The sequence below is a fragment of the Microcebus murinus genome, chromosome 14 (genome assembly GCF_040939455.1).
Source record: "Microcebus murinus isolate Inina chromosome 14, M.murinus_Inina_mat1.0, whole genome shotgun sequence".
Classification (NCBI taxonomy): Eukaryota; Metazoa; Chordata; class Mammalia; order Primates; family Cheirogaleidae; genus Microcebus; species Microcebus murinus.
Window position 1 is genome coordinate 8,567,187 of NC_134117.1, and position 27,494 is coordinate 8,594,680.

The 27,494-nt window shown below is 51.3% G+C and overlaps 1 protein-coding gene across 13 annotated transcripts in view; it reads right to left on the reverse strand.

Moving 5' to 3' along the window:
- The window catches only part of TACC2 (transforming acidic coiled-coil containing protein 2), a 201,989-nt gene that overhangs the window by 55,049 nt on the left and 119,446 nt on the right, over positions 1 to 27,494 (reverse strand). For 2 of the 13 annotated variants that reach the window (XM_012781282.2, XM_012781280.2), the window contains exon 1: positions 15,623 to 15,957. The exons of 10 other annotated variants lie outside the window; for them this stretch is intronic. In XM_012781282.2, coding sequence (XP_012636736.2) covers positions 15,623 to 15,690 — 68 coding nt within the window. In that variant the 5' untranslated portion in view covers positions 15,691 to 15,957. Of the gene's footprint in view, positions 1 to 15,622; positions 15,958 to 27,494 lie in introns of those variants that run through there. One more of the 13 variants, XM_012781281.2, reaches the window with a different exon arrangement.

The following is a 27,494-nucleotide window of genomic DNA, read 5'->3' on the forward strand; positions in this document are numbered from 1 at the left end:
GGGCATCTCCCGCCTCAGCGCATTCTCACACTACTCTCACACATGACGCGGCACCATCGGCCCAGTCTTTGACCCACTTATTACGAATTCTGGATAAAGTCTACATTTAAAGCACTTTCTTTGCATATTAATAGATGAATTATATGATTCTATCATCTTGTAGAAGAAAACAGCAGAACATCCACCAAATATAAAATTGAGCATCCACTCATCTGGTTCCAAATTCTCGCTCTGACGCTTGTGAGGTGAGTAACTTTGGACAGGTTCCTTAACATCCCTGGGCCTCAGCTTCCTTTCTGAGCAATGGGAGGAAGAAGGGAGCAGATGGTAGGAGCACCTGCCCTCCAGGGTTGCTTTAAGAGCTGTGTTTGCAACTGTAAAGCACCTTGCATGACGCCAGGCACTTAGAAGATATTTACTCACTCCAGTCCTTAAATTGTTAAAATTCTACAACCAAAATCATTGCATCCTTCACCTTAACCTATCAGAGAAACATAAAGCCGAACCTCGTTCCCACTTTCTTTAAAGCCTTCTGCCGTCGGAGGACAGCTGCACCATGATTCACGAGTTTACAGAGTGCTGCAAAAAGAACGTGATTTTTTTTTTGCTCTTCCCACACATCCAACAATGCCCCCCTCCACATACACACACAGACACATAGTGCTAGAGTGGCTGTGGGCGAGGAATTGCAAAATTAAGCAATAAATTCCACTCAAATATTTGCTGAATTAATTCACAGCCACTCAGAGAAACTGCAACCCGCCAAACAGAAGTGCTGACACTGTTTGTTGCAGGCTCGGGGATGCATCTGGAGTATCTCCCTCTTGCATTCCAAGCCAGTCATCACAGAGCAGGGGGAAGAAGGTTCCAGGCAGAGAGAAGCGAAAGATGAAGAGCCCTGAGGCGGGAAGACGGTGACAAGTGCAAGGAATGGGCTTCAGGCAAGGAGGAGGAGGTCAGCCAGGAGGTCCTAGACATGGGCAGCGATGACGGCAACCTCCTGGGCCCCATGGGGAGTATGGGAGCCATCGAGGGTCTTACACTAGGAAAGGACTCACCCCAAGCTGTTTTGAGGCCATTATGACTGCTGTCAGAACAGCACAGGGGCAGGAGCAGAGGCTCCTGGGAGTCCAGAGGAAGAAGATGGAGCCTGTAACCGAAGTGGTAGCTGGTAGCCAAGGAGGAGGTGAGAAGTGGCCGGATTTGAGATACCCGGGAGAATGGGGGTTAAAGTGACAGGTATCAGCGAGAGAGAGCCAAGATCCCAGGTGGTGCTTTTGAAAAGTTTTGGCTAAAATTAGCATTTATTTTTTACTTGCTCTATAATTGATGACAAGGAAGGAAATAGTTTTTCTTAACTCCAAGAGATTTTGAGTCTCTACTATACTGATGGATTGAAGAATAACAAAAATATTAGAGCCATAATCAGTGGATTAAATATGTGACAAGGCAGGTCAGGAATCTCAGATTTCAATGACACATAACAAAGCTCTAATGAACAGACACGATTTCCCACATCACAGGAACATCACTGTCTCAAGGTGAAGAGTGTTGTGACAATAGCCCAGCTGAGTTAAAATAGACTCTCAGAGCTGGCCTTCTTGCCAACAGCCTGCTCGGTTCTATCATAAAAGAAACGGAGAAGGTGTTGATCTGACAGTAGTCACCTGGCTATTCCTCGTGCTCGTGCCTTCCTGCCCTCTGACTTACAAACCGATCCGCCATCCCATTATTCTCAAGGCAACAAGTTCCAGACCAGCTCCCTGCTTTGTTTTCTCCAATCTCTCGCATGAAAGCCTCAAAGTTTTCCCTTTATCTCAATGTGCCTGGCTACTTAAAAGGCACACTTCTGGTTTCCGCTGGAATTTTAATGTAAGATGCGTTAAACAGTTAGGGGCTTGTCCTTTTGTCTTAATTCATTACAGGATGTGTAAGAGCTCGCCTCAGAAATCAGAAAAGGAAAGAATCAGGGATTTTGCCCCAAGGGCCCATGTGCTTCAGTGTGAATGGAGACTGTGACAAATTCTGCCCAAAATTAAGATGGAAAAGCTCTGACTTTTGACATTTCCACATCGCACTTCCTCAAAAGCCAGCACCAAATCACCATGCCACAGCCTCAAACTTAACAGAAATTTTGCAACAAAGACATCAGTGATGGGGGAAAAAAGCATTTCTGCCACAATATGCAAAAAATACCCAGATACAGAAAAAATAATCAGAAATTTCTTAGGTGCCACTTCAAGACCAAGGCCCCACAAACTCTCCATTTCCTACTTACACACCATCTTTCACCCCAGGACCTGAAGGAAGGCCTCAAAATGAGGGGAGGAAATGGACGGAAAGAGCTTATGTCAGTCAAACGGGACGAACACTGGATTCTTAGCTATTCCTGAATGCTAGCCTGAGAGGCGTTGCTACGATCTGAATGTTTATGTCCCCACCTCCCCCAAGTTCATATGTAGAAATCCCAACCTCCAAGGTGACAGTATTAGGAAGTGGAACCTTTGGTGGTGATTAGGTCAGAAGAGATTTGCACCCCTATAAAAGAAACCCCAGAGAGACCCCTCACTGCCGCCACCAAAGAAGGCTCCATCTATGAGCCAGAAGGTGGGCCCTCGCCTGCCCCAATCTCACTTGAACTCAGGCTCCCTAGCTTCCAGAACCGTGAAAAATATTTTTGCTGTTTATAAGCCACCCAATTTATGGGATTTTCTTATAGCAGCCCAAACAGACTAAGACGTCCGAAGAGGAGCTCAGCCACCCAACCGCTGTGTGCAAAACTCTGTCCACTTTGGATCTGGGCAGACTCACTTCTTGACACCTGGACTCATGGTAAAAGGAGGGTTTGGGGGCCCCTTGAAAGTGTGAAATGCCGTTCCTGACCAGGTGCTAGTGGCTCACACCAGTAATTCTAGCACTTTGAGAGGCTGAGGCGGGAGGATCACTTGAGGCCAGGAGCTTGAGACCAACCTGGGCAACAGCAAGACCACGCTCTCTACAAAAAGAATAGAAAAATTGGCTGGGCATGGTAGTGGGCGCCTGTATTCCCAACTACTCAGGAAGTTGAGCCAGGACAACTGCATGAGCCCAGGAGGTTGAGGTTATAATGAGCTATGATAGTGCCACTGTACCCTAGCCCGAGTGACAGAGCGAGACACTGTCTCAAAAAAAGAAAAAACATGCTGCTCCTTCACTTCCTCAGCGAATTAGGGGTACCCCTGTCCCCAGGGTTTGGAGCATCTAGCAAGGACCATGGTGGTTCTGGAAGGGCCATGCCCAAGTTTGGCCCCTGGACACCCCGAAACCCACACTGTCCTGATTCTCTGCCGCAGAGTAACACTGTCTCCACGTTACCCCAGATCACAGCTTGGGCCTTACGTCTCACCCCCTGCCCAGCTTCGCTCTCCTCCTACTCAGAAAACAGCTCACCTCCGAGCTGTGCAGCCCCTGGGCCATCATTATAATCATTTATTTATTTTTAAGAGGCAGCGTGTGACTATGTTACCAGGCTGGGGTGCAGTGGCTATTCACAGGAGTGACCACAGCTCCATGACAGCATCAACTTCCTTGCTCAAACGATCCTCCCACCTTAATGTCCCGAATAGCTGGGAGTACAGACGTGAGCCCCCCATGCCTGGCGATCACTGTAATTTTTAAAAGGCCCTGTGCACCCTCTTCCCCCTCAAACCACATCTTCCAAAGGCAGGTGACTTTCTCTCTGCTCCAGCTTCCTTCCAATGCTCCTTCCAAAATGCAAATTCTCGTCTGAAATTCTTAAATTCCTACTGCCCTCCTTGTTTGTATTGGGGTTCAGGACACACCACCTCAAAATATGACCATAGGAGACAGAGTACGCCACCCAAAATATACTTCTTCTTTGGCATTATCTTGAGCTGGTGATTATTCTCAGAAACTGCTAACAGCTCTGAAAAGCTGTCCTTTTGTAAAAGACATTGACATCTATAAAGGAAATCTACATTAGAAACGTGAGGGATTTGGTGCAACAAGACAAGCTTCATTCACCATAATCTTCCTCCCCTCACCTGCCATGACTTGTCTCCACCCCCAGCAGCCCCAGGCCTGTCCCTTCCTGCAGATCAGGCTGCCAATAAGCATCAACTCCCTGACTCCTCCAGTCCCGTAGTTTGTGGGACTCCCATGCATATGCATGTAATTAAAATGGTTTTTCTCCTGTTAATCTGTTTAATGTCAGTTTAATTCGTAGCCCAGTGGAAGAACCTAGGAGGGTAGAGGAAGCCATTTCCCCTCCCCTACACTGCCGACTTGCCGTGACTAATCTCATTCAAGCTCTGCTTTCTGGGGCCATACCAGGCCTCTCGGCAGCTAGGATCTGCATGGCTATCTACAAGGCCACACGTTTTTCAGAGGGAAAAAAAAAATCTATTTCCGTCTATACATAAAAGAAGATATTAAATAAAATGATGTGACATCTTTTCCCTTGGCTAGGATGAGCTGTGAGCCCTGGCATCGGTCCCCCAGTCCCCTGCAGAACAGCAGCCAGCCAATTCCAAACAGCCGCCCTGGCCGGCAGCCCCTGATGCACAAAGCCGATCTCCATCTGGGGGCGAAGAGTCAAGGTTCTGCATCAACCAGGGAGGACCGCAAGGGAGAACTTCAGGAATGCCATTTTCCAAGCAATCCTAAAAGACAAAGGCTGACTCTTAATTATAAGAATAAGGACCCACATATTAAAAGAGCCAGGCTGCCCCATCTGAGGTCCCAAATGTGGAAAATCAGAATGGAAGAAAGTCAACTTGTGCAGCAGGCACACACAGCACGGCAAAGAAACAGAGGTGGGCTGTGTTCTCCCTTCCTTTCCTTGAACAACAAAGCCAAATCTGATCTTGTGACTCCCCTCTGAACTCCATCAGAGGTCCCCCCCCCCCAATCCGGATTCCATAGCATGACTCCTAAGGCCTTCAGCCACTTCCCTCTGGTGGTGCCTCCCTCTCCCATATCCCATGTGCCCAGAGTTCAAGCCAAACCCAACGCCCTGCCTGCTACGAGCTGTCTGTCCCTGCTCTTGCTGTTCCCTCTGCCTGGCATGCCTTTCCTGCCCAGCAGACACCTGATAGCCATTCTAGTCTCAGCGGAAAAGTCACTGCCTCCGTGCAGCCCTCCTGTCCTGCTCTCTCCACTGTTCGAACCCCCACTGAATGCTGAAGCTCGTGCCTACAACCCACGTGCACAGTTTGGGGGGATGACGTCAGCCCCTCCAGTGGACTGTGAGCTCCCTGCAAGCTGGGGCTGTGCACCCCCATGCATCACCTTGGGCCCCGCAAGGCATATGGGACCTATTCCCATTCTTCATCTACAGCCACCGTTCCGCCCTTTGGCCTTTTCTATCTTACAACTTGACTGCTCCAATTTTATCTTCTAATATTTTTGACCAGTAACATGTTAACACTTGGATATGGAGGAGATGTTTCCCAGGGCCCCTGAGATGTGGGCGATTCAGACCATCTCCAGAAAAGCCTGTACCAGGTCACCACCCCAAACACACACACACCTTTGGCTCCCTTCCATTTACACCAAGTCAGGCATTAAAGCCCTGAATCTTAAAAAGGGGTAGCCACATTTGGAGAGGTGGGCGAAAGATAGTATGTAGAAAATTACAAATCCATAATCTTTTGAGCCTAGATTAGGAAATGTCCCGTGGAAACCAGGAGAGTAGCAGAATGACCAGAAGGTGCATTCCGAAAGGAACCAGCGCGGCACGGGCTGCTGTCTGCGGTTCCACTTCCCGGGTGCAAAGGGGCTTCCTTGTCATGAGCAGTTCAGATGAGCGGTACTAACGTGCCCTTTGGTACAATGTATCCGTGTTTTTCACTGTTTCAGTGCTACAGTAAAAAAATAAAACAAAACCACGATGATCTCCCTTACATGTGGAATCTAAAACAAAGTTGAACTCAGGGGAGCAAAGAGTAGAGGAACGGTGGCTACCAGGGCTGAGGGGTGGAGGAGATGTTGGTCAAGCGATATAAAGTTTCAGTGAGTAGGAATTAGCTCAAGAGATCTACTGTACAACTGTACAACTTGGTGAGCATCTGTAGTTAATAATACGTACTGCATACTTGAGAACTGCTAAGAGAGTAGATTTTAAGTGTTCTCAACACACAAAAATTGGGTGAGGTAACACATGTTATTTGCTTGATTTGGCCATTCTACAATGGAATTTTTACTTGTCACTTTAAAAAAATGAGCATGGTATTTCATGAATGTTGCGTCCATCATTTCTTCTCCTGGGTGCCCAAATACCCTCAGCATTCTCTTTCTTATCTGCGGGATCCTTCAACAACGGGGGGGGGGGTGTCTTAACCCTATTTCATGGATGTCATAACTGAGGCCCCAGATGCCAACGATGCCAAATCACAGAGTGAGCGGGCCCTGCCTCATGCCCAGGAACCAGGGGCAGGCCTGGCAAAGCCAGTGCCGCCGTCCAGTAGCTGTTTCCTAGGGAGGGAATGCTGAGCTTTGCGTTGTTCTTGACAGCAAAGGTGGCTGGTTAGGGCTGATCCAGGCAGGCTCTCCCCTCTTTATCTCGGGAGCACTGGGTTAGTTTATCAGGCACACCCTCACCTCCAGGCCACCTGCCTTGCTGGGTCAGGTAAAAACATGCAGGTCACAGAGATAGACAGACAGTCACACCCATTGGAAAGACAAAAAGGAAACAGAGAACCTCCAGGCAGGAGAAAGAACACTTGACAGTCCACTGAGCCCACTAGCATGACCAAGGCAACAGGACAGCCCCACCCTGGGACAGAGCAGCAGAGGGGAGCTCTGCTGGCCGCACCCTCCACCCAGCACAGCCCTCTGCCCTGTCTACAGGGGCAGGTGGCTGCTGGGCCAGGGCCCTGGAGTCTGGGAGTGGCCCCTGGACCATGCATCCAACCAGAGGGTAAGGCCACGCCCCAGAGAGGGGTCAGCGTTCATGGCATGTGCTCCATGGTGGGCTCGGATCCACTCTTCCTTCACCTGCTACCAGAGCAGCTGGACAGGATGGACACTGAGAAGACTCCGGTTTTGCAGTCCCGATTCCCTGCATTGAGCGGGCAGCAGGCGGAGCCAGCACCTTGGGAGCTCGCTTTCCCTCCCTGTGTTTTCCTACTGACCCCAGAGCCACCAGCAGCGAGGCTCCTGAGGCTCCCAAGCAAAGAGTGCAAACAGTGCCACGTGGGACCACACTCCTGTGGCCACTCGACTGGCCCTGTACTTCTCGTCACATCTCTCAAGCTCTGCCCTGGCACCTGAGGATGTTCACTATAGGTGCCAAACCTGGGAGTTGTCCCAGGAGCATGTTGCTACCCCGTAGCCCAGGGCAGGGGACACGAGCTCATCTATTGAGGGGCACTCACGGACCAAGCCAAGGACCAGGGCCCCCGCCTGGCTCTTCTCTCGGGGTCCGGGTCCCTGCAGGCAGCACCCAGGTGCAGGCACGAAACTCCCCAGCAGCGTGAAGCTGTTAGAGGTCAGGACAGGTGACAGAGAGGATAAGGCAGCCCCAGGCTGCCCCAGCACTAAGCCAGCTGTTGTAGATCAAAGGTGGTGATCCTAAACGCCACAAATTCTGATGCTTTACATTTTTCAGGGTTTTTTGGGGGGGCAGGAGTAGCCATTTTTCTAAAGTCATCCTGGTGATAACCCCTATATAAATCCCACTGTCAGTCACAGGAAACATAATCCCTCTGTTTTAAGTTGAGTTGGTTTTCTCTACTTGCAACCAAAGGTGCCTAGCTGAGGCCACTGGCAACGCCCGTCTGCAAAGAAGGGATGTTCCTGCCTGGAAACACCTGTTCAGACCCCGAGCTCCTGGTCATGAGACCTCCCTGCTCAGGGCACACAGACACCGCCAGTCACTGGTTTCGGAGTCCAAACTCCCTGCTCACCGGCACAGGCTGGACGGCCACCGGGACGCCCGCCACACACCCACCCCCAGCTGCCTCTCCCCCTCGCCCTGTGCACTGCTGCCTTTCCCCCTCCCTGGAGAGACTGCTGCGTGACCCACACGTGCTCCCTCCCCTTCAGCCCTGCACCCCAGGAACGCGTCGTTGTGGGGCCGTTGTTCAAGGAAATGCACAGTCACAGGGTCCCTTCTGGAGCAGGTTCAGCTGGGAAATTCCACGCATGACCTAAATGTGTGCAGATGTTTTCCCTACAGTAAAGCCGGCCTCTCCTGCCTTTCCTGGAGGGAAAATACTTCCAGACCCCTCCAGGCGCCTCCCTTTCTCTCAGAACAATGAACAATTAGCCATTTCAGCAGGGGCCTGAAGAATGGCCAAGGGGAGCAGCTGCTGCAGAGGCTGGGCCCCTGGATGTGGCTGCCTCCCAGGGAGTCCCGAGCCCCAGGAGCCCTAGACCTGAGCCGTCACAGCGCTTGGGCTCCTTGGGTTGGGCAGCTGCAAACAGGCTGGCGGCTCTGCGATACTCCCAGCTCGCAAGGTTTTCTCCCCAGCAGGGGACAGACAGCAGCCCAGGAGTTTTCTAAATGCCACAAGCTTCACCCTAGGTGACCTGGCCTGCTGTGGCCACGGAGCCAGAACATGAAATTCAGACTCCTGGAGTTTGCAGGTCACATCGCTGTGGCCTTGAGTTGTTTTAACTCAGGTGAGTCCTAACAGGTGTCGGGTACAGAAAGGCCACGTGTTTGTCCAGCCACTGCTGGGCTTGCCAGACCTCAGGGGAGACCAGCTTTCTCTAGACAGCCATCTCCCATGTGGCACGAACAGAGGAAACACCCACCTCCCTTGGAACTGACCTAGAGAACATCCCTAAAGAGACAGAAGGAGTTAGAAAAGAAAAAGATAATTTAGGCAAAGATACAAGGTAAGACTGAAGGAAGGCCTGGCCCAGGGCCCCAAGATGGGTCATTTATCCCCAAATAAACTATCCACGCCACTTCTTCATGGGAAAAAGAATCTGCAATCTAAGCTATTCCACTGCCTGGAACAATGCCTCTGATTTGAGTCTACCAAATGATACAGTCCCTCTAAAAACATGTATTTTTTAGCAAACTGAAAGTTACAGGGAAAAGATTAAAATGACTACCTGAATCACTTTGAGTAATGACCGGCAGGAAAAGCCTAAGGGATATTCTACAAACCATGTGCTTATGGAATTTAAAACAAATTTCTGTTTAGAAAAAGCCCTCTGCGATTTCTAAGATCCTGATCTTTCCAGTTCTAAAATCCTCAGGGCCTGGAACACCTTGGCGTAAGTGAAGCTGGAATGTTGATGGGAAACCAGGCCCAGCAGTTGGCCTGAGCTCTGGGCCCCATAAGGACATGGAGCTACCGGGAGCTGCAACCCTGGACAGAGCCCCCCCACCCCCTGGGCCCCCACTGCTCTGCCCAGAGCCAGAGGCTGCTGCTGCTTCAGGCAAGAAGAGCTGTGCCAGCTTCCATTTAAGGAGAAAGCAGAGGAAAAGGCAAAAGCAGCAAACCCAGAGGAAACAAGCCCTTGTAGATAAGGAGGGCTGGCAGGGCTCAAGTCCACCCCTCAACCTCCACAGGTCATTCCTTGCAGCCCTGGGGGTGCATTGTTCATGAGGCCCACCACCCAGGTCCCAGGGGCTGTTTTCCTTTGTCAGGGCTAACAGCTCTGGAACAAAGGTAATTTACTGCTCAAAGTCCCACTCCAGCCTCCACAAGAGCCCTGCAGAGCTTGCAGCAGTCGCCTGGTCTGCACAGAGAGCAATAAAGGCAGGAAGAGAGACCAGCCCAGGAAAGGACAGAGCTGCCTACCAAGGGAGTGCAGGAGAGTGGTGGAGTTCAAAGCAATGACAGCCCAGACTCTGGGAGAACACCAGGCAAGGGGAGGAGGAGTGGGAGCCTGGCCAGCAGGGCATTCCTTGGGGGCCCTGACAAGGGGTTTGGGTTTTAGAGTAAAAGCAGTGGGAGGACCCATGACCTGGGCTGTTCTGCGGAGAAGGGAGGCGAGGGGGAAGGTGAAGACATGCCTTGACTATCAGTTTCTGGTTTGAGCACAGGGTGGATGAGGGGCCACAGTGCTGAGATGACGGTGTTGGGGTGGGGCTGAGTTCCTGTGAATGTACATGTGTGACGGTTTTGTTTTTGAGAGGACGGTCACCAGAGGTCTACCTTGGACACGTGAAGCCTGAGCTAACCAGGAGCAATCCAAGAGGAGCCATGAAATAAACAACTGGGTAAGTCCGATGCTCAGATGACAGGCAAGTATATAAAGTGGGGCATCACCAGTTCCTAATATTATTTAAATCCATGAGCACTAATGAGACATTTTAGAGAGTGAGAACAGAGAGACAAAGAAGGCTGCCCAGCCCCAGGGTTCTCCTGTGTTGGCAGACGGCCTTGGGGTCATGAGGGTGGGGACATAGGTCTGAGCCCTGCACGGACCATCTGCACAACCAGGGTCTGCAAATCACAACCTGCAGCCTGTTTCTGTAAATACATTCTCATTGGAATATTGATTTACATATTGCCTATGGCTGCTTTTGCGCTGTAACAGTGGAACTGAATTGTTGCACAAAGACCAGATGGCCTGCAAAGACTAATATGTTTGCTATATGATCCTCTACAGAAAGAGTTTGCTGACCCCTTGACTTAAACCATCCATCAGACTCAGCTTCCTTATCTATAAAATTTGCAGGCCTCACAGGATTAATGGATGTGATAGTTCTATAAAGAAAAAACCTGGCACAGACACGGCCCACAGGAGTTTCTGTTGAATCCAAGGCTACCCAGAAAGGCCAAGGGGAAAAGTTTTTCACTCCTGGCTTTGACATTGCAGCATCCAGCTCTGTGTCCACAGTTGGCAATGACAAACAGCACACACCTCTTCTCCAGAAATAACTGCTAAAGAGAATTTGAATTTGTAAATATAAACAGAACCAATGTCACCCAGCTACCACTTCAAAGCAGGATGGAGGTGTGTAAGCAGTTCTCATTCCGTTCTCTTTGGTCCGCCAGTCTCCCCCAGACCCTTGTCCAACGTGAAACAAAAGCATCAGTCCATAAACAATTGGTTTTCACGGAACAATTGTTCACAATGCCCAAGTCCTCATTGCTAATCTTAAGGGGAAAGGATGGAATTGTTCAACATCCTTTGCTTACCCCAGAACGCTGCACTAGCTTGGGTAATCCATCTGGCAACAGCAGCCAATCATACTTCAGGCTAAAGTGGTTTCCTAGGCAACCAAAAATATAGCCACAGAAACAGGCTGTAGACAGTGGAAAGAAACACAAGGATGGGGATGGAAGGGTCGATGCGGAAGGGGACCCAGAATCCACTGACCTTGATGTGGCGCTCACCTGCAGAGCCATACTCCATCCATATCTGAATCCCAGCTGCTACCCTCAGAGGGGCACCCTGCCCAGGTCCCAGTAAAAAGGATGGCAGGACCCCTTGCTCAATTACAGCTACCCGGAGGGCCTCAGAATGTATTTGCCTTCAGCCCACCTTAGAGAAGACAGTGAAGGGCCAGAATCCTTGTGGGCGTGGGCACAGAGCCATGGGACCATGTTGGAGACATTTGGGAATGATGCCAGTGGAAAATGCACCCAAGAAGATCCTTTGGGACTTGAGCCCCTCCCCCCCCTGCTCTACAGAAAACCTTGCAGCTCATTCATTCAGTTTTAGGAAGGGAAAAACTCAAATTCTGTCCAACAAAAATATCCAAAGTAAAATCTGCATCCAGGAACTCAGAAACTGGCTGTAGCCCACATTAGGAACTGTCATGGAAGCTAAATGACTTTGCCAAGGGTCATCTCCAGAAACAAGGTTTTGAAAAAGACCCAGTGAGGACTAAGGAGATCCCTGCTAGGAGCCCCAGCAGCCCTTTCTGGCCTCCTGAGCCACTGAGTGGCTGGCAATTCTCAGGCACAGGGTGTCCGCACTTCACAGCTGTCTGACACTCTTACCTTCTCACATCTTTACAAACGTGGTATCTCGCCTCTGCCAGGCAGTGGGGCAAGATCAGAGTCATCATACAGTCTCAGTAGCTCCAAAAGACAGAGCCAGGAACCACACCCCATGGAAGGCACCAGAACCCCACTTTCTGATCCGTGACCACACATGCCTGGGGAGCTCAAGCCACTCCACCTAGTGAGGTGGTACCCCAAATCTCCCTCATGTCCTGGCCACTCTCTAGCTACATCTGGTCCCACCTACCTGCTTCTCAAATCCCAGCCCAAACTCATCAACTCTCCCCCAAACTAGCTCCCAATCCAGTTCTCTTGTCTCGGCTAATGCCACTTCTTTCTCTTAGCCACCAGAGTGTGAAACCTCCACTCTGTGTTTGCCACTGTCTGTCCCCTTCCCTCTCCACTCTCATCAACCAAAAGGCATCTCCTGCTGCTGCCTGCTTCACTTCTCTCCCATCCATCCTGTCCCTTCTATTCTGACCCTCACGGGTCTACAGAGGCATGGGTTTCCTATTTGTGATCTGTTTTTCAGAACTAAGGCATGTGTTTGCTTTGAGCGCGGGGCAACAGTCCCACAGTCCCAACAGAACCGCCACTTTCACTTTTCACCGTCAGAGAATCACAGCCGCCCCCACCGCAGGCTCTCAGTGGCTAAGATGTGGGGACGTGGGGGAAGCTGAGGGAGGCCCTGCAATGGGGGTCTCCAACTCACAAAGGACAAAGTCCTTAACGCAGCCTCACTTAGCAGAAGCGCGCCACAAGGGGCTATTGCGGAAGGCAGGCATGAACAGCAGATCTGATCAATGGACGCAGACCACATTGACTAGGTGCTTCCGCCCCCAGTGTGTGTCCCACTCGGCCAAAGTGAGTGCTCTCTGAGGCAGAGCCCTCCCTCTCCCAGCTCCCCATTCTCTGCCTGCAAACAATGGCCACCCTTGCTGGAGAACTTTCTTCCCAGAGAGGCAGCCGGCTGTTTCTCATGGACCAGGAATGACGAGGAGACTTAACTAGCTCAGGGCTTCTCAAATTCTGACATGCCTACAAATCACCCAGGCGTCTTTACGAGTCCCTGGTTAAAATGGGGATCCTGGTTCGGCCAGTCTGCGGTGGGGCCCGGGATGCTGCATTTCTAACAAGCCCCCAGAGGAAGATGATGCTGGCATGTGGACCGCCCTGGGAGTAGCAAGGGACTGGTCACTGCTTGAACCTTCACCCCCAGCCTCAACCCCCAAATCCCACAGGCCTTCCTGCTGCTCCAGTCTTGCAGCTTCAAGAGTTGCTCAAAAGGGAAGGTCCAGGACTGCAAATGGCCCTCTCCCCCACCCCCACTGCACTCCCGCACAGAATGAAGCTGTCAGCTGGGGCTACAAAGGCTACCCAAAGCCGCACCCCCCCCCCCAAGCCTGCAATCTAGAGGAAAGAAATCCTAAAACTAAAATAAATAAATAGATCCTTCAGTCACTTCCAATCCACTCCTATGCTCCGGCCCTCCTTAAGCCAACCTCTCACACGAAACCACCAGAGAACAAGAGAAACATTCACTCTAGGTTCCAGCTGTCACGAGCTGTAACTTGGGGCAGGTGCGCACCCTGTGTTCCTCTCCGTCCCAGCAGCCCTGACAGCATCGTCTTACAATAGAAGTTCCTTCCTGCCATGAACCCCAACCCTGTCTCGTGTATTATTCATGTGCATGGAAATATATGCCATTATAAAAGATTTGTGCCCATGCAGAAAAGAAGGAGCTCTCTTACTACAGTTTTTTTAAGCCTCGAGACTGGAAAAGAGCACATCTGTGGTAGAAAAAGGAGCCCTAGTTATTCAGACAGCAGAGATGGGTTTTGAAGAGGACAGATGCTAGCCATGGCACTAGCGCCAAACATGTCCTCTCTCCATCTTTAGAACCAAATTGTTAGAAGACGGACAGTGGGATTCCGTGAACAAGCAAATATACTATCTTCAAGATCTATATTTAGAGACATTTCAGAAGTAGCAGTTCTAGGGAGAGAAGCCTCAGGCAGGTGCATATGGACCAACTCGACCATGAAAATATTTGATAAGCAGCTTCCCTCACAATGTGGTTATTCAACCTGAAATTTTACTTAAATATCACTATCCCCATAGGGCATAAGCTTAAGGGCCCTTATCCAAAAAGCACAGCTACCTAAAAGCAGCTCTCCAAACTCAGCGCTCAGCCAGCGGAACACTGATCATTTATCAACTCAAGTGGCAAAGGGGGCGGGATAGCAGGGGCTGGCGAGCTGCATCTCCAATGGCTGAGGAGCACGTTTTCCCAAACGTAGGGTCACATTTCTGTTTCTTAAGCTCTTTTGTAGGTCTAAGCTGTGATAGTCAGCTAAGCGTCTGTCACTGATTAACTAATTTCCAGTTTAGAGGCTTTCAAAAATTGGGTTAAATTGTACTTTTCTGCTTAGGCTCGAGGTATATTTCCATGCACCTAGGAACACTACACAAAAAGAGAAACAGGGCAAGCATACTGCAAGGTGCATGGCATTAAAAGGAAAAAAAAACCCTCAAACACGATGCGCCTCCATTGTAAGATGATGCTTTCTCGAACCACAGGGATAAAGACAAATGATGGGTACACACTTGCCCCAAAGAATGATTCCTTGCTAAAAGAGCCGGAGCTTGGAAAACCATGAGGTTCGGCCTGGCATAACATCACCACACGGAACCAGCTCTTCACTGAAGCCCAGGTGTGGGGACCAGAGAGAAAACCTGGCTTCGGGCCCCAACCCCACCACACACACCAACCCCTACAATCTTTTAATCTATACATCAATAACTCTTAAGAACCCACTGCCTAACCACCCCACCCCCAAGTCCCCAAGAAATACTCTTCTCTGAAATATTCTTCTCTTTGGAAAAGGGGAGCAAGTAGGGCCGGGAGGTCCACTTTGGAAACAAGCCTGCCTTGCTGAAATACGACCCAGCAGGCAGACCTATTCGACAAGCCCCATCCTCCAAACATGCCTGGGTAGGTAATGGAGCCGACCATAACAGGAACGACAATTCTAATACACACTCGTCCAGCATAAAGACCACTCCTGAGCACATTAGCTCTGTGGTTTTGAGAAAAGATCGGATTCCTAGATCGATGCACAGTCAAGTACTGCCTGGACCAATGACAAGACTGTTCTGCTGTCTTTACTAATAATAGCAAGCGGCCTCGGCCTCCAGTGTTCACCAGGGTGAGTACATGGGTGCTGCTCAGGCTACCGGACTGAACATCCACCAGTGCACTCCACGCCATCTGCCCAGCCATGCAAGTGGCTGCCCGTAAACTGGTCTGTCTCCATAGGCACGGTGCTGCCACACTCATGGGTTCTTCCTGGGAGAAGGCCGCCTTTGACGCGGCTGTTCCCTTGCAGGAAATACCACTGTGCCAGGCATGCAGAGGAGAGATGCCGATGGCCCAGGAAGCCCCCAGCCATGCATCTGCAGCTGAACAACCAAAACCAAATTCCAGGGAATCATTTCCGGCTACACCAGTATCCTGGGGCTGCCAGATGCTCATCCCAGAGGGGGCACAAAATGCTAGAAAGAGCAGCCACCAGGTAAAGCCCTGCAAGCCTGCCACGAGCCCCAGGCCCGCAGGGGCACCGGCATCAGGAGAGGTGACACTAACAAAGCCCGGCAGCTTCTCCTCCCTGGGGGGCTCCGGGCGGCCTGGGCGGAGCACTTACATTGCCTCAGAAGCCTCCTGGTTCAGGTCGCTGGCTGGGGCTGGCTGCAGGGACTGCGACCCTCCCATCGTCGCTGTGCCCTGGCGCGCAGGCTAGCTGCGAGCGGGGCCAGCGTCCTGGCGCGATCCTCCAGCCGGGAGCCCGGGGCGGGCCGGCCGGCGGCCGGGGCTGCTGCACTGCAGAGAGGACCAACTGCGGGCATCCGTGGCGGCGGCGGCGGCGAGGAGCTGCCCGGGCCCGGGGGGCGAGCGCCGCGGATGTGTGCGCGCGAGGGTGCCCGGCGCGCGCCCAAGCGTGCGCGCGGCTCTGCCCGGGGCCGAGTGGGAGCCTGAGCTCCGGTGAGGTCCGATCGGCTCTTCTCCTCCTAAACCCCTGGGCCGCGGGCTCCTGTGTGTGACACGATGATGTCATCATCACCGAGCAGCCCCGACGCCCGCATCTTCACAAAGCTCTAGCGCTGGCTCCGGAAACAAGGCTGGGGGAGGGGGCGGGCGAAGACCCTCCCTCGGCCCCAGCCTCCTCCCGCCTCGCCGGGACCGCCCGCATTGTGTGGCTTTGAGATGCAAATGAGCCGCGGGCGGGAGCCGGCCGGGAAGGAGGGGCGTGGTGGTCGGGCGAGCTGACCACCGAGGGGGGTCTCTGCTGGCTCATCCCTCCTGGAAGAAGGAAATGGTCTCTCCCGCGGCCAGGGGATGGCTGGAGGACAGGTAAATGGGCTGCAGTGGGGACGCAGGAGCGAAGCTGTGAGACCTGTGCGCCCTTTCCCACTGCGCGCTTCTCTTTCTTCAGGCCCCGGGCTCTGGAGGCCCGGTCCGGCCTCCAAGGACACCACCTTCGGCCCCCCTCAATCTGCAGGGGGTTGGAGCAAGCTCGGGAGAAAGCCACACAGGGCCTCCAGGTCTGCAACACCGTCTCCAGCCACCAGATGAGTTCTCCACGGAGCCAAGCCCTGTAGAAAAGCTCGCCCTAAACAAACAGAAGCCAGGGAAGAGGCAGCTCTCCGTGACATGCAATGGCTCAGGCTGGGCCTGCAGGAGTGTCCCCCAGCGCCCAATCCCATGCCCCTGCCAGGTGGCCATGCACACCTGTCAGCAGCCCTGGCTTCTGGCTGGCTCCACAGCTCTCAAGCCTGGAGCTCCTGGGCCTGCCCAGCGAAGGCCACTAGGGAAAGATTTCATCATCTCCGCATAGGTGCAGGTTTAGGGGCACACCCTGGGACCTGGCCGTCCCCCTCCTGCTCTGAGTTCAATTCAACCGCTTTCTGAGCGCCAAACACAGATTCACAACAGAATCCAAATGGAACCTCCTATGGGTAAGTGGAAGACGTCTACGCTTTCCCAGGATTTCTTCACCCATGAAGCAGTAAGTCTAACATGTACCCAAATTGCGGCCAGAAGAAAAATAAAAGTAAAACTGTTCAAAGCATTTTAAAATTTCCTCCAATACACCGAGTGTTTTCTGGAAATGTGGCCAAGGATGTTTGCATGGGCACTTTTGGGACTTCCACTCATGATGTCAGGATGGTTCCAAAGCTTCCAGCTGGGCTGACTTTGCTCTGTTCATACTTAACATCAATGTCAAACAAAATGCCAATCAAAATTGTGTCCCAGGATGCAACAACATGAAATTTCCAGGAAACACTGAGAAGGTTTACTTTTGCATTTATATGAAAATAGCTACTGATTATGTCAATCTTGCAGAAAGGTAACTGTCAGGGGTGGCAGGATAAGGCTTGCTCTGGAAAGCACCTTCCCGGGAAGCTGTCATTCACTGTCAGCACTGGGTGTCATTTGGTGGCAAGGATCCTGCAACCTGTCCGTCCTATCACCATGCTCAACACCCTGTGGGTTTGTTTCCCTGTCAGAAAACAGACGCCATGGGCCCCATATGCAGTTGGGGGGCCAAAGAACCTTACCATGTGGAGCTGAAAAATTTTAAACACTAACCTAGACTATTAATATTTGGAGGAAAGTGACCCTTTCCCTGGGCACCTAGGGAATGTCCTTCAGTCAAGCCTGACACTAGGAAAATGTGGGGAAAACATGAGGAACCACAGTTAGAACTCACTTGCCAACATCTATCTTCCTTCCTTTCCTTCCTTTCTTCCTTTCTTTCTTGCACAAAACCATGCAAAGTGTCCTTACCCTTAATACATAGGGGTTTTGCTACAATAACAAGAGGGCTTTGAAATGAGACCAGAGTTCAAATTCTGACTTGTCTCTCGTTATCTGTGTGGCCTTGAGCCACACACACACTAAGCCTCCATTTCCTCAGCTGGAAAAAGAGAAAAAACATCTAGGGTATTGGAAAAACTAAATTAAACATCATCCATCTATGAATACCCCAGACCAGGATCCTTCTTTATAAGGAACTTCTTTCCCCCTATGTATAATACCATAAAAGAAATAAGGTGGCATTAAAGTGAAGTGCTTTTACTTAGAATTCCAACAACCAAAAAGTTATGCCACAGTGATGCATTACTAATCATCTGGAAAATCCACGCACTGGCTGCTCCTCTCCTTACCACCCCCACCCTCACTTCCGGCCCACACTCTAGACTGCCCAGGCCACTCTGCATGGGACAGACGCCACTGCAGCAGAGCACGTCCTCTCTAGATCTCACTGATGTTAAAACACAGTCAGGGACCAGGGGAGAAACCAGTAGAATTTGGGGACCACTGCAGTCGATGCAACTAAAACCCTACATAGGATTAGTTTGTGTAATTTACTTATGGGAGAGCCTCTCAGACCCTCATTTAAAACATCTTGGTGCTTATTTTACATACAATTTAAAACAAGGTTGGTGATCTAGTAACTCAGCCTACAGAAAATGCAAAGAAGAAAAAATTAGGAGGGAGAATGGTTAGAGAGGAAAAGGGCTGTTAATGTTTGTGTTCCCCCAAAATTCATCTGTTGAAAAGCCCTAATCCCAGTGGGATGGTAATTAGATTTAGAGGTAGGACCTTTGGCAGGTAATTAGGATTAGATTAGGTCATGAGAGTCCCCTCATTATGAGATCAAGCCCATATAAAGAGAGAAAGAAACATGAGATATCTCCCCCACAAAACTCTCTGTCTCTGTCTGCCAAGTGTGGACATAACAAGAAGGTGGCCATCTGCAAACCAGGAAGTGAGCCCTCACCTAGAACCCAATGACACTGGCATCCTGATCACAGGGTTCCAGCTTCCATAACTGTGAGAAATAAATGTTTGCTACTTAAGCCACTGAGTCTATGGTATTTATGTTATAGCAGCCTGAACTAAGACAGGCTACACTTGGGATACATTGATAGTACCATGAACAGCTAACAAAAAGGGAAAAGACAGAAAACTACCGAAGTCATACCAAGGAACCCAAAAGTGACAGCTGTCCAGGGCCATTTATCACAGCTTAAACCTTCCAGAATCCCTGAACACACACTGCCTCCCCTGGGCTATGATTATCCACAATAACATAACTGCTCTTAACACAGAGACCACCCCCATCCCACGCCCGCATGTTTTACAATTTCCCTTTCCTCCCTCCCTCACCTCACCCCCAAATCATCATTCCACAAACGTTACAGACATGTACAATAAGGAAGCGCAGATTTCATCTAAAAGTACTAAAATGCACGCGGTTAGCATTCCAACCACTCATGCCCTCAGTTACTCAAACATGCACTGAGCACCCACCCGGCACCCACCACGGCCAGGCTACGGGCCAGGCTAAGGGCCTGGGCTGTAAATGGAGAATGAGTCTATTCACACATTACTTACTGACACCTACCAGAAAGATTAGCAAACTTGACAAATCCCTGTAACTAAGAGATAAACAGGCTCTTAATTCCTACAGAGGTTCAGCGACTAAGTACAGTTTGATGCACCTCTGACACCCCAAGAAAAACAAACTTGAAGAGCTCCACCTTTGCCTCCAGCCTCCGGGAAGTCTGCAGTTGCCATGGCAGCAAGACTCTCCAAACACTGCCAGTGGACCCCTGAGCTGCTAATTAGCCCCAAGCTCATTCAAGAAAGGAAAGTAGGTCAGATCATAGAAAAACCCATCTGGAGAACGCTGAGAATGTAAACACAGATGGAGAAGGGACTGGGGCAGGTCCTGTTCCTTTGAGCCCAGGCCCTCACCAGCACCCCGTACCCCCTGGCAGGAGAGTAGGGAAGCTGGACAAAACCGCGGGGACCTTGTCTTCTAGAGGCAGCCGACCTGCAGACAGGCTCTGGGCTCTGCGGGGATTACTTGTTCCTCCACCTGAGGCCCTGCACGCCCAGCGTCACACAACTCTGTGCCCAGCACCGTCTGAATACCCAAGCAGTGCCCTGAGCTAGACATGCTCATAGCCTTGTCTAAAATTCTAAGAGCTGGGACGCTGTGTGGACCGAGTACAGCACCCACGGGTCTACACGACCAGCCAGGCAGACCAGCGAACAGGGAGAACACCCGGTTTGGGGTCAAGAACGGCACGTTGCTGGGCTTTCTCTGCCCAGGTGTTACGAACCTGGGATCGATCCTCTTTCCTGGACTTTTGGAGTCACACTTTCACGTCACTCAGCCTTGCTCACAAAGTTGCCCACTGCCTTCGGGAAAAAGTCCCAATTCCACTTCCTGGCTTTGATCCTCATCCTGCGTTTGAGCAGGGCCAGGGTCCTCACTGCTGAGGAGGCATCCCCTGCACACCTTCATCTCTCTCATCTCCGCCCGGCATCAAGTCCCAGCCCCCAGCCAGCTCCTGGGAGGGGTGCGCTCCACGCCCAGCCCACAGGAGAATGCTCCCCATGCTCTCAGCCGCCAGCAGATTTATGCCTGGGTGCTTTCTTGCCTTGTCAGATAGAGTCCCAGGGTATGTCTGTGTCTGCTATCTCTGCGCTCCAGCTATGCAGTGTGCCCAACACACAGACAGAATCCCACAAACACATGCTGCATGAACCCCAGAGGACGTGGGAAAAGGGCCGGGCAAAAGTCCTCAGTCCAGGCAGGCGCACTGGCTCACACCTGTAATCCTACCACTTTGGGAGGCCGAGGCAGGAGGGTCCCTTGAGCTCAGGAGTTTAAGACCAGCCTGCACAAGAGCGAGACCCCATCTCTACTAAAAAAAAAAAAAAAAAAAAAAAAAAAAAAAAAAATAGAAAATATTAGCCAGGCAAAATAAAAATAGAAAAAAAAAAATATTAGCCGGGCATGGTGGCACACGCCTGTAATCCCAGCTACTCAGGAGGCTGAGGCAGGAGGATCACTTGAGCCCAGAAGTTTTAGGTTGCTGTGAGCTAGGCTGACACAATGGCACTCTACTCTAGGTGACAGAGTGAGACTCTGTCTCAAAAACAAATAAACAAAAAAGTCCTCAGTCTTATGAGGAATAGAGACAACATGGAAGATCATTAAGTTCCTTTATTTCCAGGTCACAGGTTTTCTATTAATTTTTTACATGCCGGCACTAAATCTCACATGCTCATCCTTGGGAGTCTGAGTGGTGTCCTTAGGCTGAAGCACAAACTCAGGTAAAGCCCCATCTTTTCCAGAAGGTTCTCTTCCTTGGAAAAGGCTGATAAATTACATCTCTTCCTTGCCACCTTCACCATATTTACACATGAGACTTTCAAAGTTCTTTTCAAGCAAGGGCAGCTGCAAAGACTACTCTTCACGGGGGAAAAATCCTTTCAATTCAGTTCTAATAGAAGCTGAAGATTGGAGAGTTTAGTAGTAGACCCAGGAAAGTAACCCAAAATGTGCTAGAAAAGAAGTCAATAAAGAGAGAGGAGACTCACTTTTATTTTAAAATTAAAAATTGAGGATACATTTTTGGGAAGGAAAGGCAGAGAGAAGGAGGGAAGGAAAGAAGGCAGGCAGGCAAGCTGGCTCTGAAAATCCCAGGGCCATGTAAAAGTTAAGCTAGTGTTGAGAAGTCTCATCCTATATGAGAAAGAAATCAGTAACACAAATATCACATTCAAGAAGACTCAATTCGATCCTCCAAATCCTTCATTCTTTACCAAATTAATTCAGCTCTTTTGAGATGGAAATGGTAGGAACTCTCTAGAGGTAAACTTTTTAGAAAATATACTCTACCCTAATGCCCACAAAGGATTTGAGCTTGCAATTCAGGAGAACAAATGGAAATATGGGTAGAAACAAGGGATAAAAGCCAGAGAGGGATAAGGTTAGCCTAGAAGTACTTACCTAAGTCCTTGTAGTAGGCTGTAAGTCTGGCTCTAAGCTTCCCAACAGCCAAAGCAAAAAGGGCAACAGCCATGATCAGTTACACAATTCATAAAATCCAGCAGATTAAAAAAGAAAAACAAAAACAAAAAAACATTCTAGGATGAGCAGTCTTTCTTGAGACTAACATTCTACACACGCTCTCTCCTGGACTCCTTGCTGGATTGCAGCGTGTGCGTGGTGGCCAGTGCCTTGAACAATACCCTTCCGCAAACGCAATGTTCTACTCCACACAGCCACTCCAGCAAGCACTGCAGGAGCTAGTCAGCTCCCCTACCAATCAAGGAATCAGCAAACCACGAAGTTCCCAGGAGATGAATTTCTAGTTGCCTCACTCTGCGCTGAGGGTTCCCACAACCCACCACCTGGGTTTCCACGATTACAAGGTTACAGAGCAGGGAACAAAGGGCTGCGTTAGGACCACGTTCATCAACACAGCAAACCCAAGTTACAGACTTGATCCCCTTTCACATACTCCTCCTGGCTTCACAAGTCTCTGCCCGTCAGTCCCTTGCTGACCGCAGGGGCAAATATACGATGCCACCAACCGGAGAGCAAACTGCATGCCTGGCAGAAGCAGCAGCATGTCATGAGTCAATGACAGTGATCCCAGTGAACCGCTCAAAACCTACCCCTGAGCCCTGGGGAACAGCAGCTGGCAGAGTCAGACCTGTGAGCAACTGAAGAAGAGAAACCCGGCCAGGGTGAGGACAGGAGGTGGCTGCAAAGAGAAGACATGAAGAGCAAAGAACCGCGAGAAGCCCCCTCCAGAATGTCTATGAACAAGTGACTCTGGGCTTGAGCTGCAAACGTTAAGTGTAAAGTAAAGAATATGCATCCCTGAAAATCTGGCAGGAAAATATAGCCAAAATTCTTTGTTCATTCTAGGTGTTAATATTAAATTCTACATTTTGTTAAATATAAAATAAAATCATTTTCATAATTTTTCATTTCTCTTAAAAGATAAATTCTGAAACATTTTTCCCATTATTAACCGTAAAACTCTGATTCATTAAGTGGATTCATTTTAAGTGGCTTTGCTCAGTTAATAGTTCTCTACAGATAATCCAGATGGCCTTCCCACATCTCCCTTTCTAAACTAGGTTTAAGATCATGGGCAAAAAAGCCAAGAGAGTGGCCCGTGGCAGATATTTGGCCAAATAAAGCCCCAAACTCTAAAGTTCAGGTTCTCGCTTAGAAATAAAGTTTCATTCTAAACCTGGGAAGGAAGAACCAGTGGACTGACCTGGGCCAGGTAATTGCTTCTGTCTAGGATCAAAAGTATAATGAGTGTTATCCATCTTCCTTCTCAGGGAACTATATCCAGGAAGAATAGAAAATGCAGTAAGCACTGTAAGAACATTTCTGTTCTTGTTAAAAGAGCTTTAATATTGCATTTAGTTTGACTGTTGATGACCCCTCAAACTTTTTAAACAGGGGGCCAGTTCCCTGTCCCTCAGACCGTCGGAGGGCCGTTGGACAGTGCGGCGCACATTCCACACATGCGCACTGTGGGCCTGGGACGAGTAGGCTGCTAAGCAGGACAGGCAGCGGAGGCAAAAACACCCGGCGGGCCGCATGGGGCCTGCGGGCCATAGTTTGAGGACGCCTGGTTAAGCCCTGAGTTCCTCTAACGCTTAAATTTACTGGATTTAGAGGCTACTTTGCACAGGGAATAAAAGGGCCTTTTAAGGAAAACATTCGAGTGTAAACAGAGATGGGATCTCCCAGCTGCCAAAACTGACGGCAAAGCCGGTTCCTGCAGCCGGACTGGAGGAGCAGGTTGGGACAGGGACGGGCACACCCTGCGCATCTGCAGTGGAAGGAGTTTCCGTGATGAAAACGCCAACTAGCAAATCCAGAGCCTCCAGGCTTCTCGGCCCTTTCCTCGCGTTGCGCGGGCAGAGTGGGCGCTGGTGACTGTCCCCATCCTGGAGCAGCACCTGGAGGAACTTCTCGCCACGTGTGCCCAGCTGCAGTGGACGCAGAGCCTGGCTCGGGGCTGCCCGACTGGGGAGCGGGGCAGAGGAACCAGGCGCTGAGGCCCAGAACTGCTGACTCGAGGCTCCACGAAGGAACAGAATCCAGGACACGGGGCCAGAAACAGCCACCACCAGCATCTACCGAGAGCACGGCGGCAGGGAGTGAATGCGCGAGTCCCCACGGGGGAGCGTGGGTGCTGGCGAGCCCTGAGGATACCTCCCTCTTTCCGTAGCCCGAGAGGCCCTGGTCTGTGGCATTCCCTGTGCACCTGCCCGACCGTGGCTGGCTGCCATCAGTATATAAGAGGGTCCGAGGATAAGGGATTATTTTTCCTAAATACTCAGGTCTTTAGGAGTCGATTAGTACATGTGAAGACAATCTTTCCACGACAACAGATTAACCGAATTCCTGCTACCTCTTGCCGACCTTAAGGAAGTGTTGCCGGAGACAGCCGGGCACGGGCTTCCTGACAGCTCACAGAGGCCATTACGCACCGGCTTGGCACAAAATAAATGCACGACACATTTATATATATTTTTTTGTATCTCTTTAAACCACTACTCTAGAAAGACAGGAAGGGTTCCTACTTTACGTAAGCATTTCCATTGTGCCAAGACTGCCCTGCCCGGGCAGCGCACCTGTGATGTGTGTCAGCACGGGCCGTACCCCTGCAGGGCACTGGGGTGGGGCAGGAGGTGGGCAAGTCACCCCCACAGAGCCGGAACACACCAGGGTCTCCCTCCGGTGGGACCGTGCGGGGAATTGCACTCCTCTGGCCTGAGCCCCAGCCCTGGGCAGCAAGGGGAGGAAATGCCCTGGGCGACTTGTCCCCACAAGCACCTGCCCAGAATCACAGCCTAACCCGGGAGCAGTTGTCTCTGCAGTGTCACCCTCAGAAAGAGTGTGGCCCACATCTGCGCAGTCACCACTGTATCCCCAGCACTGAGCTTCAGGTCTGCACAGCACAGAGCACGTGCATGCTCAACAAACGTTCGTGAGCGAGCGCACGAATGAACGCATGCCAGCCACAGAGACAGACGCAGGCCTTCTCCATACCCAGGGCCACTGCCCTCGTTCAGCCCACCACCGCCTCCTGCCTGAACCGCAGTGACAAACTCCACATGCTCCTCTGACCTCTCCTCTCCACCCACCCTCCTCCTCACCACCAGAGATACTCCCCCAGACCAAATTCCTTCTTGACTTTACCCTGCTTGAAAATGACAGCGGCATTTCCTTGCACTTCTTGGGCACCAGCAAACTCCTCAGTCTGGCTACAGGCCCCTCCGAGTCTGATGAGCACCTGCTGCTCTGGCTGCCAACCCCTGCTCCGCCCAAGACCACTGTGCCCCCTCCAGACCCTCCAGCTTCTCCCTGACCTGCTGCCTGACTCTGCTGGGCCTTGCCACCCCCCTAAGCCTTGGCATATTCAGTTCCCTCTCCCTGAAGCACCTGTGCCCTTCCTCAGCCTCAGAAAGCACCTGTTCATGCCGCAAAACCCAACAGAGATGCTGCCTCCTCTGGGAAGCCTTCCCAACTTCTGTAGGCAGAGTCAGGTGCTTTGTTCTCAACTCTGTTGGAGAATCTGTCACGCTGTATTATGCTGTGCCTGTTTACAGAACAGCTTTCTCTGTCTCCTTGCCCCCAGCCCCCTCAGCATCCCTGGAAGTTAGGGGGAACCATGGTGGATTAAATGCCTCCTACCTGTCCAGCACTGAGCTACATTCTTCGTGTACATTTACTCCTCACAGTAACCTCCAAAAGGTGGGTACTGCTGGCCTCAATTTAAAGAGGGGTAAACTAAGTTTCAGAGTAGTCCAGTAACTTCCCGATGTCACACAGCTTGGACATGGGCCAAGGAGCGTGTCTCTCCAACTTCAGGCTCCACATCCTGCACAGGCTGTGGCATGGAATCAACCCAGGACGTATCTGCTGCGAGGATGGATGGATGGATGGCCCAAAAATGCAAACGAAGCGGAAGAAAGCACCAGAGAACACTGCATGATTCAGCTTAGACGCCAGCACTCATCACTTCCTGCTTCTGCCAGGAGCAAGCCCGTGGCTTCACCTCCTGGGCCAAAGCAGTACAGAGACTGACTCTCCAGCAAAGGCAGCAGCACTTAGGCAGCCAGGGGTCCCGAGCCACACATGCCCTGGTGAGAACTCCCTGCCCCCCGCATCTCCCTGTCCCCTCCCTCCGTCCCAGCTCCTCCCTTGGTTTTGGCATCTATTTCTCCACCCCTTTGGGGGCAGTCTGTGACCGGGTCTGCTCCTGGCCACCCTCGTTCTGCACCTCCAGCTGGGTCTGAGGGCTCAGGAGCACGCACTTGGCTTGGAAGAAAAGCAGCCTCCTGAGCGCAGAAACCTAAAATTAGAAAGCGGCAGCCAACATAACACGGAGCCAAGGGCCATCACCAGGCAGCCATGCTGGGCATGGAGGGCGGGCTCCCGCCTCCGTGCACCCGTTCAGGGCACGAAAGGGCCCCACACTCCCTTCGAAGCTTCTGCCCAGCAAGTGCTATGCTGGGCGCTTCTAGCCATGCAGTCCTGAAAGCCCCACTGCACCAACTCCTTCGGGGTTGGATCCCCTTCCAGGCTGCTCCAGGGGCCCTGGGACTGCAGCCCAGATGGGGTCACAAGTAGAAGCTCTGCAGCTTCTCCCATGTCCTTTCTTCTGGGTCTATCCAGACAGGTCTCCAAGTTAGCCATTCCTAAGGGACAGCTGTCCGCAGCAGGGAGTGGGAGGTCAGCTCTGAACAGGGACAATGTTTGCTGGGGCTCGCACCCTGCCTGGCCCAAGTGCCGACACACCAGGCTCTCTGCCACCAGCTCCCAGAGGTCAGCTGTGGCTGACCATTGTATGAGCAACGGTTTTCCACTTGCATTCCTGGGAATTCTTATCTTCAGACTCCCACCCTGGCTCCAGCCGCATACAGCTCTCCAAACAGGCCTGGAAAGCCAGGGTGACCTGCCAACCTTGCAAGGCCACACTGGAGGAGAAGGAAAGTCTGGTCACACCCTCAGCCACTGCAGCAAGTCTCCTTCCAGGCAGGGATGGGGGGCAGAAGCTCTCCCCACTTCCCAAAGCCTCTCTTTTCTCCCCCTCAAAGTTGCATCTGTTCTCCCCAAGGCCTGAGGCCTAATGATTAGGAGGGGCACGGGGGAAGGGGAGTGTGAAAACTCCTGGAGGAAAGCCATTTGCACTGCAAATGTGGGGTTGTGTCATCGTTTCCACAGCAGCCACTGAGAAGCAGGAAGAGGCAGCAGGAAGCCGCCCAGCATGTTTGGAAGAACAGAGCATCTGCAGAGTCTGTAATAAGATGTGCCTTGGGCTTTCTTTGTCAAGACACCAGGTCTCACTGCTTCCCTCCAAGCCGAGAGAGGGAAGACAAAGCCACAAACGTGGGGGGCTGCAGTGGCCTGTGCAGGGGCCTGTGCGTGTGCTCCCTCCACCCAGAGTGGCCCAGCTGGCAGCGGGAACTGACGGAGGATGTATCTCCAAATCAGGAGGCCAACGAGGACCTCAGACTCTGGCCCAGGCTGGGTGAAAGCGACTTCCATTTCAGTGAAATGAAATGTTCACCTGTGCAGTTTTGAAACTTGCTCTGAAACCTCCAGGGACCCGTCAGTGAGGATAAGACAAGATTTACGTGGATCCCTGGATCTAGGCCGTGGCCCCATA